Source organism: Pseudorasbora parva, chromosome 8 (assembly GCF_024679245.1).
Source record: "Pseudorasbora parva isolate DD20220531a chromosome 8, ASM2467924v1, whole genome shotgun sequence".
Classification (NCBI taxonomy): domain Eukaryota; kingdom Metazoa; phylum Chordata; class Actinopteri; order Cypriniformes; family Gobionidae; genus Pseudorasbora; species Pseudorasbora parva.
This window is the reverse complement of record NC_090179.1, coordinates 49,083,358-49,095,857: the sequence shown is the minus strand read 5'-3', so window position 1 is coordinate 49,095,857 and position 12,500 is coordinate 49,083,358. Positions and strand designations below refer to the sequence as shown.

At 45.5% G+C, this 12,500-nt stretch overlaps 2 protein-coding genes across 2 annotated transcripts in view; one reads left to right on the top strand and one right to left on the bottom strand.

Moving 5' to 3' along the window:
* The window catches only part of lsamp (limbic system associated membrane protein), a 509,713-nt gene that overhangs the window by 411,879 nt on the left and 85,334 nt on the right, over positions 1-12,500 (bottom strand). The window lies entirely within an intron of this gene.
* Positions 2,289-12,500, top strand: part of LOC137085359 (endothelin-converting enzyme-like 1) — an 18,922-nt gene continuing 8,710 nt past the window's right edge. Inside the window, exon 1 of the mRNA XM_067451920.1 lies at positions 2,289-2,506. Within this exon, the coding sequence (XP_067308021.1) occupies positions 2,300-2,506 (207 nt within the window). The 5' untranslated portion in view covers positions 2,289-2,299. The remainder of the gene's footprint in view (positions 2,507-12,500) is intronic.

Sequence of the window (12,500 nt, the reverse complement as noted above, 5' to 3'; positions counted from 1 at the left end):
GAAAACGTCATCGAAATGATAGTGAATATGTGTTCCCTATACTCAAGGGTTAACTTTTTTTCTAAAAGAATTAAATGTTTTCTATATTTATTAAAAATGTTTTTTGTGTAAGTGGCCCTAAAGTAAATAACAATTATTATCATTTATTTTTTTAATGCAGAAATGAATCAGTCAAAAACTTACTTTAGATGAACAGTAACTTACTGGAGCCGATGAGCAGCCAAAGCGATCTCTCTTCCCTGAATGTCCTATATCACTGTAAAGCGGCGTTAAGACAATCAATACTGAAACACGCTATACCACTGAAGGTGACTTGACGATCTCACACACACACACACACACACACACACACACACACAGAGACACACACACAGAGACACACACACACACACACACACACACACACACACACACACACACACACACACACACAGAGACACACACACAGAGACACACACACACACACACACACACACACACACACACACACACACAGAGACACACACACACACACACACACACACACACACACACACACACACACACAGAGACACACACACTCACACACACACACACACACACACACACACACACACACACACACACACACACACACACACACACACACACACACACACACACAGAGACACACACACAGAGACACACACACTCACACACACACACACACACACACACACACACACACACACACACACAGAGACACACACACAGAGACACACACACACACACACACACACACACACACACACACACACACAGAGACACACACACACACACACACACACACACACACACACACACACACACACACACACAGAGACACACACACTCACACACACACACACACACACACACACACACACACACACACACACACACACACAGAGACACACACACACACACACACACACACACACACACACACACAGAGAGAGACACACACACACACACACACACACACACACACACACACACACACACACACACTAAATGCCAGTGAATGTGTAATTTGACTCCTCCTGTAGATCTTCTTCCGGCTCGAGCAGCTTTTATGCGTAATGAGCTTCATTAGCACACATTAGCCTAACGAGCTTTACTCCGCTCCGCCGTCAGAGGCCGACTCCAGCTCCAGCGGCTGAACATGTTTGTGTAAAGCCTGTTAATTAAATATCCGATATCGCCACACCTGCACACACACACACACACACACACAGAGAGACAAACGACAAGCGCTAATAAACACACTGTGTGTGAATCAGACCCGTCTATCAGTCTTTCACTTTCTTTTCTCTCGCTCTTTTTCTCTTAATTCTCTCTCTCTCTCTCTCTCTCTCTCTCTCTCTCTCTCTCTCTCTCTCTCTCTCTCTCTCTCTCTCTCTTCAATTGAATTCTGTCAGAAGTGCTTTGCTGGCGAGGGAAGCGGCTCGCGGTGCCAAACTGTGTTGTGATTAAAATGCTAACGTGTGTCGCGGCTTAAATATCCCAGAAGGCCACAGCACGGTGATGTCATCTCTACAAAGTGTGTGTGTGTGATGGGTAGGTTTAGGGGCTGTGTATGTGTGTGTGTGTGTGTGTGTGTGTGTGTGTGTGTGTGGTGGGTAGGTTTAGGGGCAGTGTCTCTCTCTGTGTGTGTGTGTGTGTGTGCGCGTGTGTGTGTGTGTGTGTCAGTGTATGTGTGTGTGTGTGTGTGTCAGTGTGTGTGTGTGTTAGTGGGTGTGCATGTTTTTGTGACATATGAGGACTCAAGTGTGTGTAATGCCATGGGTATGACACAGGTATTACAGGAGAGGGTGAAATATGAGGACATTACCCATGGCCCCACTTTACAAAAGGCTTATAAATCACACAGGAGGAGTTTTTATGAGAAAGTAAAAATGCAGAATGTTTCCTGTGTGTGTATGTGTGTGTGTGTGTGTGTGTGTGTGTGTGTTCGTACAAGCAAGCTAGTGTGAGATTGATCAGGCTGTGGAGTAATTAGTTTAAGTTGGTCTTTTCAGAGCTTTAATTGAGTATTAAACACTCCCGCTGACAGAAGGAAATGCTTTAACCTTTACTTAAGGTCGTTAGTTTGGACTCGGCATTATTGGCACAGCGGCGACGGCGACGCATTTACAGCTCAGCTCGACGGTCTAAACCTGTGTTCAGCAATATTCACTGACTCTCTCTCTCTCTCTCTCTCTCTCTCTCTCTCTCTCTCTCTCCCTCTCTCTCTCTCTCTCTCTCTCTCCCCCCCCCCCCTCTCTCTCTCTCTCTCTCTCTCAGGGTTCTTCATAACTATATGCTGTGGCGTATCGTGGCGGCATTGAGCGAACATCTCTCCACGGCGTTTCGGAGCACCATCCACGAGTTCTCGCGTGAGATTGACGGCACCGAACAGCAGCTGGATTTGGGCCGGCTGTGCCTAAATCAGGCCAATAAACACTTCGGCATGGCCCTCGGCGCGCTCTTCGTCCAGCAGTACTTCTCCTCCGCCAGCAGAGTCAAGGTCAGACAAAGAACATGCTCTTCTTAATCACGGGTTTAGGGTCACGGGTTTCCGTTCCGTACAGTTCTTGTTGTTTTTTCTTTTAATCCAGAAATGTACTTCAGCATTTGATATATTAATTATCCACAATTTAGGATACAGTTTTAAACAAACATTGTTATATCATAGCCTAATCATGCCCAAACTGAGCTTGACCATCTCTGAGGAAAGGGATATTTTGATACAGCGAGAGAGAAGACATTGATGATATGCTTTTCCTTTATTTGGCAGAAGGTGAATGTGTATCGCTATCTCTACAGGAACTCATGAGCCTTTAGCACACAGAGATTGAACTGAAGAATTAACTTGCGTTTATCAAGCCTCATTTATACACGACGCGTCCGTTCGAGCGCGAGGTATGAACACCTCCCCAAATGGATGAGGCGTGGAGTATGAACACCTCCCCAAACGGACGAGGCGTCGAGTATGAACACCTCCCCAAACGGACGAGGCGTCGAGTATGAACACCTCCCCAAACGGACGAGGGGTCGAGTATGAACACCTCCCCAAACGGACGAGGCGTCGAGTATGAACACCTCCCCAAACGGACGAGGCGTCGAGTATGAACACCTCCCCAAACGGACGAGGCGTCGAGTATGAACACCTCCCCAAACGGACGAGGCGTCGAGTATAAACACCTCCCCAAACGGACGAGGCGTCGAGTATAAACACCTCCCCAAACGGACGAGGCGTCGAGTATAAACACCTCCCCAAACGGACGAGGCGTCGAGTATGAACACCTCCCCAAACGGACGAGGCGTCGAGTATAAACACCTCCCCAAACGGACGAGGCGTCGAGTATGAACACCTCCCCAAACGGACGACGCGTCGAGTATGAACACCTCCCCGAACGGACGAGGCGTCGAGTATAAACACCTCCCCAAACGGACGAGGCGTCGAGTATGAACACCTCCCCAAACGGACGAGGCGTAGAGTATAAACACCTCCCCAAACGGACGAGGCGTAGAGTATAAACACCTCCCCAAACGGACGAGGCGTAGAGTATAAACACCTCCCCAAACGGACGAGGCGTCGAGTATGAACACCTCCCCAAAAGGACGAGGCGTCGAGTATAAACACCTCCCCAAACGGACGAGGTGTCGAGTATAAACACCTCCCCAAACGGATGAGGCGTCGAGTATGAACACCTCCCCAAACGGACGAGGCGTAGAGTATAAACACCTCCCCAAACGGACGAGGCGTCGAGTATAAACACCTCCCCAAACGGACGAGGCGTCGAGTATAAACACCTCCCCAAACGGACGAGGCGTCGAGTATGAACACCTCCCCAAACGGACGCGGCGTCGAGTATAAACACCTCCCCAAACGGACGAGGCGTCGAGTATAAACACCTCCCCAAACGGACGAGGCGTCGAGTATAAACACCTCCCCAAACGGACGAGGCGTCGAGTATAAACACCTCCCCAAACGGACGAGGCGTCGAGTATAAACACCTCCCCAAACGGACGAGGCGTCGAGTATAAACACCTCCCCAAACGGACGAGGCGTCGAGTATGAACACCTCCCCAAACGGATGAGGCGTCGAGTATGAACACCTCCCCAAACGGACGAGGTGTTGAGTATGAACACCTCCCCAAACGGACGAGGCGTCGAGTATAAACACCTCCCCAAACGGACGAGGCGTCGAGTACGAACACCTCCCCAAACGGATGAGGCGTCGAGTACGAACACCTCCCCAAACGGATGAGGCGTCGAGTATAAACACCTCCCCAAACGGACGAGGCGTCGAGTATGAACACCTCCCCAAATGGACGAGGCGTCGAGTATGAACACCTCCCCAAACGGACGAGGCGTCGAGTACGAACACCTCCCTAAACGGACGAGGCGTCGAGTATAAACACCTCCCCAAACGGACGAGGCGTCGAGTATGAACACCTCCCCAAACGGACGAGGCGTCGAGTATGAACACCTCCCCAAACGGACGAGGCGTCGGGTATGAACACCTCCCAAAACGGACGAGGCGTCGAGTATAAACACCTCCCCAAACGGACGAGGCGTCGAGTATGAACACCTCCCCAAACGGACGAGGCGTCGAGTATAAACACCTCCCCAAACGGACGAGGCGTCGAGTATAAACACCTCCCCAAACGGACGAGGCGTCGAGTATAAACACCTCCCCAAACGGACGAGGCGTCGAGTATAAACACCTCCCCAAACGGACGAGGCGTCGAGTATAAACACCTCCCCAAACGGACGAGGCGTCGAGTATAAACACCTCCCCAAACGGACGAGGCGTAGAGTATAAACACCTCCCCAAACGGACGAGGCGTCGAGTATAAACACCTCCCCAAACGGACGAGGCGTCGAGTATAAACACCTCCCCAAACGGACGAGGCGTCGAGTATGAACACCTCCCCAAACGGACGAGGCGTCGAGTATGAACACCTCCCCAAACGGACGAGGCGTCGAGTATGAACACCTCCCCAAATGGACGAGGCGTCGAGTATGAACACCTCCCCAAACGGACGAGGCGTGGAGTATGAACACCTCCCCAAACGGACGAGGCGTCGAGTATGAACACCTCCCCAAACGGACGAGGCGTCGAGTATGAACACCTCCCCAAACGGACGAGGCGTCGAGTATGAACACCTCCCCAAACGGATGAGGTGTCGAGTATGAACACCTCCCCAAACGGATGAGGCGTCGAGTATGAACACCTCCCCAAACGGACGAGGCGTCGAGTATGAACACCTCCCCAAACGGACGAGGCGTCGAGTATGAACACCTCCCCAAACGGACGAGGCGTCGAGTACGAACACCTCCCCAAACGGACGAGGCGTCGAGTATAAACACCTCCCCAAACGGACGAGGCGTCGGGTATGAACACCTCCCCAAACGGACGAGGCGTCGAGTATGAACACCTCCCCAAACGGACGAGGTGTCGAGTATGAACACCTCCCCAAACGGACGAGGTGTCGAGTATGAACACCTCCCCAAACGGACGAGGCGTCGAGTATGAACACCTCCCCAAACGGACGAGGCGTCGAGTATGAACACCTCCCCAAACGGACGAGGCGTCGAGGATAAACACCTCCCCAAACGGACGAGGCGTCGAGTATGAACACCTCCCCAAACGGACGAGGCGTCGAGTATAAACACCTCCCCAAACGGACGAGGTGTCGAGTATAAACACCTCCCCAAACGGACGAGGCGTGGAGTATGAACACCTCCCCAAACGGACGAGGCGTCGAGGATAAACACCTCCCCAAACGGACGAGGCGTCGAGTATGAACACCTCCCCAAACGGACGAGGCGTCGAGTATGAACACCTTCCCAAACGGACGAGGCGTCGAGTATAAACACCTCCCCAAACGGACGAGGCGTGGAGTATGAACACCTTCCCAAACGGACGAGGCGTCGAGTATAAACACCTCCCCAAACGGACGAGGCGTGGAGTATGAACACCTTCCCAAACGGACGAGGCGTCGAGTATAAACACCTCCCCAAACGGACGAGGCGTCGGGTATGAACACCTCCCCAAACGGACGAGGCGTCGAGTATGAACACCTCCCCAAACGGACGAGGTGTCGAGTATGAACACCTCCCCAAACGGACGAGGTGTCGAGTATGAACACCTCCCCAAACGGACGAGGCGTCGAGTATGAACACCTCCCCAAACGGACGAGGCGTCGAGTATGAACACCTCCCCAAACGGACGAGGCGTCGAGGATAAACACCTCCCCAAACGGACGAGGCGTCGAGTATGAACACCTCCCCAAACGGACGAGGCGTCGAGTATAAACACCTCCCCAAACGGACGAGGTGTCGAGTATAAACACCTCCCCAAACGGACGAGGCGTGGAGTATGAACACCTCCCCAAACGGACGAGGCGTCGAGGATAAACACCTCCCCAAACGGACGAGGCGTCGAGTATGAACACCTCCCCAAACGGACGAGGCGTCGAGTATGAACACCTTCCCAAACGGACGAGGCGTCGAGTATAAACACCTCCCCAAACGGACGAGGCGTGGAGTATGAACACCTTCCCAAACGGACGAGGCGTCGAGTATAAACACCTCCCCAAACGGACGAGGCGTGGAGTATGAACACCTTCCCAAACGGACGAGGCGTCGAGTATAAACACCTCCCCAAACGGACAAGGCGTCGAGGATAAACACCTCCCCAAACGGACGAGGCGTCGAGGATAAACACCTCCCCAAACGGACGAGGCGTCGAGGATAAACACCTCCCCAAACGGACGAGGCGTCGAGTATGAACACCTCCCCAAACGGACGAGGCGTCGAGTACGAACACCTCCCCAAACGGACGAGGCGTCGAGGATAAACACCTCCCCAAACGGACGAGGCGTCGAGGATAAACACCTCCCCAAACGGACGAGGCGTCGAGTATAAACACCTCCCCAAACGGACAAGGCGTCGAGGATAAACACCTCCCCAAACGGACGAGGCGTCGAGGATAAACACCTCCCCAAACGGACGAGGCGTCGAGGATAAACACCTCCCCAAACGGACGAGGCGTCGAGTATGAACACCTCCCCAAACGGACGAGGCGTCGAGTACGAACACCTCCCCAAACGGACGAGGCGTCGAGGATAAACACCTCCCCAAACGGACGAGGCGTCGAGGATAAACACCTCCCCAAACGGACGAGGCGTCGAGGATAAACACCTCCCTAAACGGACGTCTCATGTTAAATAGCTGAATAAACTTTGGAAGCTGGTTTTGTCATACAAAACATAAGTTGGATTTTTTTTTACAGTGTTTAATATTTTACACAATATTCCGTTATTTTCTACATTAAAAAAATCTTATAATCAATTTGTATTTCACATTACATCCTACACCTGAAAAAATGCTCTTCTCACTCAGTATTTTTGTCTTGTTTCTAGACTGAATATCTAAAATTTCTTACATTGAGAAACATTTACTAGACAAGTGCAAATTATTGTCTTGTTTTGGGAAAAATGACTCAAAATGAAGAGAGTTTTTGCTTAAAATAAGATAAATAATCTGCCAATGGGGTGAGAAAAATAATCTTGTTTTCTGTTTGAATTAAGATTATTTCACCGAGTCTTTACAACTCAATGTGTTTATGCGTTTTCAACTGTTTTTGCTTAAAATTGTCTCCAAATGTCTGTACTTGTTGCAGTTGCTGATTCCTTCGTTGCTTCTGTTGTGCTTGGCTCCGATAAATGCTGCTTGCAGCTATATTTAATATTATTTATATTCATTCAGAGAACTTTTGCATATCCCAAATAGTAGTAATATATATTATATGTATCTAGTGTTATGATGTAATGCCTAAATATTTAAACAGCTCAATAACTTCATTAAACATCGCACTTCTTGGGATTTAAGACAAGTTGGAGGTCATCCTAACTTTAGGAGGTTACAAGAATTTGACTTATTCGTAAGTTTTGTGTTTTCAGTTTAACGAATTAGCATTCTTTTGTATTCTTATGTCACAAAATAGCAGTTATAAAGAACTTTATTCTTGATCTGGGGCAGAAGCGGCAAAACTTTATCTCCACTTTATCTTGTTTAATAGAGTTATTGAGAGATCTCATTTCTTATTTTCCAAATACATAATGTTGTTTTCTGTCTCTCTCTCTCTCTCTGGTGCCGTCTCACCTTCCTCTTTTCTTTCTAATGAAGTCGATCTGTTTTTCTTTCCTCCGGCCCGAGTGTTTGTTTACCTTTCATCTGGGTTCCTTCCTTCCGTGCTGTTCTTAGATGGATAGAATGATGGATGGATCAAATCGAACTTCTTTTGAGGAAGACGTTGTTCCCAGATGGTTAGCGTGGCGGGGTGTATAGATTTGTGAAAATCCTCAGTCAAAATGTCACTTTTGTCAGATGATTGCAGACTTCTGCAGTTTTTCCAGCTTGCAGTGAGTTTGTCTTTGCCTGCATCCTGTCCTCTTAAAACTTTATATTAGCGTAATATATCATCCACAAATGAAACGTTTTTCATCACTTACAGTACGTTCCAAAACCCGGATGACGTCTTTCTTTCTTTCTTCAGGGGAACGTTTAGAAGAATGTTCATGTTGCTCTTTTACACACAGACGTTTGGCATCAGGAAGATTGTTTTATGTTTCTGAGAGAGTCTCTTCTGCTCGTTTATCTGCTCATAAATCCAGTAAAGCAGTGAAATATTCCTCCGGTGTAAATCAGCTGTTCTCAATGTGAATATTTACAACCCCGATTGCAGAAAAGTTGGGACACTGTACAAACTGTGACTAAAAACAGAATGCACAATTTCAATATCTTATTTAGAATATAACAGATGACATCTCAAATGTTTAAACTGAGAAAATGTATCATTTTAAGGGAAAAATAAGTTGATTTTAGATTTCATGTCATCAACACATCTCAGTAAAGTTGTGCCGTGGCCATGTTTCCCCCTGTGTGTCATCCCCTCTTCTTTTTATATCAGTCTGCAAACGTCTGGGCACTGAGGAGACGAGCTGCTCAAGTTTAGGAATAGGAATGTTGTCCCATTCTTGTCTAATACAGGCTTCTAGCTGCTCAACTGTCTTAGGTCTTCTTTATCGCATCTTCCTCTTTATGATGCGCCAAATGTTTTCTAATGGTGAGAGATCTGGACTGCAGGCTGGCCATTTCAGTGCCGGATCCTTCTTCTGCTCAGCCATGATGCTGTAATTGATGCAGTGTGTGCTCTGGCATTGTCATGTTGGAGAAGGCAAGGTCTTCCCTGAAGGAGACGCCGTCTGGATGGAGCAGATGTTGCTCTAGAACTTGGATACACCTTTCAGCATTGATGGCCTTTCCAGATGTGTAAGCTGCCCATGCCACACACACTCATGAACCCCAGACCATCAGAGATCAGCTTCTGGACTGAGCGCTGAGAACAGCTTGGGTTGTCCTTGTCCTCTTAAGTCCGGATGGCGTCCCAGTTTTCCAAAAAGAACTTCAAATGTTGATTCGTCTGACCCCAGAACAGTTTTCCACTTTGCCACAGTCCATTTTAAATGAGCCTTGGCCCAGAGGAAACGCCTGCGCTTCTGGATCATGTTTAGATATGGCTTCTTCTTTGACCTGTAGAGTTTTAGCCGGCGACGGCGAATGGCGCGGTGGATTGTGTTCACCAATGTTTTCTGGAAGTATTCCTGAGCCCATGTTGAGATGTCCATTACAGGAGCATTCCTGTGTGTGATGCAGTGCCGTCTAAGGGCTGAAGATCACAGGCATCCAGTTTGGGTTTGACCCTTGACCCTTACGCTCAAAGATTGGTCCAGATTCTCTGAATCTTTGGATGATATTATGCTCTGTAGATGATGATAACTTCAAACTCTGTGCAGTGTTTCTCAGAGAAACTCCTTTCTGATATCGCTCCACTATTGTCCGCCGCAGCATTGGGGGAATTGGTGATCCTCTGCCCATCTTGCCTTCTGAGAGACACTGCCACTCTGAGAGGCTCTTTATACCCAATCATGTTGACAATTGACCTAATAAGTTGCACATTGGTCCTCCAGCTGTTCCTTATATGTACATTTAACTCTTCCAGCCTCTTATTGCTACCGGTCCGAACTTTTTTGGAATGTGTAGCTCTCATGAAATCCAAAATGAGCCGATATTTGGCATGACATTTCAAAATGTCTCACTTTCAACATTTGATATGTTATCAATTAGGGGTGTGACGAGACACTAATGTCACGAGACGAGACTAGACACGAGATCGGGTTCACGAGAAAGAGACGAGATGAGGTTTTTAAATAGTATTTTTAAGAAATCCACAATGATGAAATACATGACTAGAAATTAAAAATTGTTTTCAGGTGCATTTGAAATGTTTTAACTTATTATCTTGTAACATGTAACACACACTCATAACACGCTCGTCCTCTCGTCACTTGATCAGTGCTGCGAACAGCTCACAAGACTCTAGATGAGCTGATGGAATTAAAGCTACTGTTAGGATTATCTACCTGAGTTAAATCGTTTTTATTTCTATAAAAAGCAAAACTAGCTGTAATATTAACTTCACCCTCGCACTCCTTCATGACCAGGTCATAAGAATATGACGAGACAGATTTATACCTCATCGAGAAATCTCGTCACAGTTTAGTCTCCAAGATCTCGCCACACCCCTATTATCTATATTCTATTGTGAATAAAATATAAGTTTATGAGATTTGTAAATTATTGCACTCCTTTTTTGTTCATAATTTGTTCAGTGCACTGCAAAAAATTATTTTCTTACTCAGTATTTCTGTCTTGTTTCTCGTCCAAACATCTAAAAATTCTTAAAACAAGAAGTATTTACTAGACAAGCAAAAGTAATTGTCTTGTTTTGGGCAAAAATAACTCCAAATGAAGAGAGTTTTTGCTTAAAATAAGATAAATAATCTGCCAATGGGGTGAGAAAAATAATCTTAATTCAAACAGAAAACAAGATTATTTTTCTCACCCCATTGGCAGATTATTTATCTTGTTAATGTAAGAATTTTTAGATGTTTGGACTAGAAACAAGACAAAAATACTGAGTCAGAAAAGCATTTTTTTGCAGTGTGTCCCAATTTTTTAGGAATGTGTAGCTCTCATGAAATCCAAAATGAGCCAAAATTTGGCATGACATTTTAAAATGTCTCACGTTCAACATTTGATGTTATCTTTATTCTATTGTGAATATAATATAAGTTCATTACTCCAGTCTTCAATGTCACATGATCCTTCAGAAATCATTCTCATATGAGGACATTTATGATTATTATTAGTGTTCAACATACTAATACATTTTATTTTTCAATATTCTTTGATGAGCGTAAACTTCAAAAGACCAGCGTTTATTAGGAATATAATCTTTGGTAACATTATAAATGTCAATTTTGATCAATTTAATGCATTCTTGCTGAATAAAGTATTAATTTTTGTCTTTCTTACTGACCCCAAAACTTTGAACGGTAGTTTTTTTAGTGAAAATTACTGAAATATGAGAATGATATTTGATTCATGTGCTGTGTTAGTCCTCAGAAGTGTGTGCGCTGCTTGTTTTTATGGGTTTGGTTTTATATGTTTAATTCTGACCAGCTTTTAAACGAATGTCTCACTTGACTTGCTTTTCTCATTACAGGTGTGAATCATTTTTGTCACTCAGAAGTCGCCAGTGCATATTAACTTAACATGAAAAGATGTAATAGAGTTAAGCAGCCCCTATAGAAACTGAGAGGATATATCAAAAGCATATGAGAAAACCTTTACAGTTACATTTATTCATTCGGCAGAGGCTTTTCCTTACAAATGTGGAGTACGAAAACTGACGTATCCTAAAGCGTCCTTCATATAGCAGGCCTTATTTGGACCTTCATGGACAAATTTGGGCATGGGGATCTCAGTTGTGATCCAACATTTTTTTTTTAAATAAATGTCATATTACTATGTTCAATAATATAGAAACTATCAATTTATGCAAAAAATATATATTTTTGTTGTATTTTTGAATTTATTTTCCACTAAAAATACCATATTTTAATGTAAAATATATCTATTTTCTATATTTAATTTATTTACATTCTAAAAAATGCTTGGTTAAAAACAACTCAAGTTGGGTTGAAAATGGACAAACCCAGAAATTGTGTTGTTTGAATGGGTCTATTCACTGGGTTCAAACAACCCAATTTCTGGGTTTGTCCATTTTCAACCCAACTTGGGTTGTTTTTAACCCAGCATTTTTTGAGTGTAGATTTAATATTAATTTAACTTTGGTAAAAAGAAAAAGAAAAAGGAAAAAAAAATTCCAGTATTTTCAAACAACCAAAACCCCAAAAAATGTGCTGACTTTGTTGACATCTGGTGACCTATATGTTGCTATAAAAATAAAATTAAGCTATAATATAAATAGCCACTAGATGGCAATAGTACCCAATGGCTACATACACCTATATAAACCAATGTTTTAACGAATTTGCCCTGAATTCTAGATCATTTTTGTCCGTGAAGGCCCAATTAA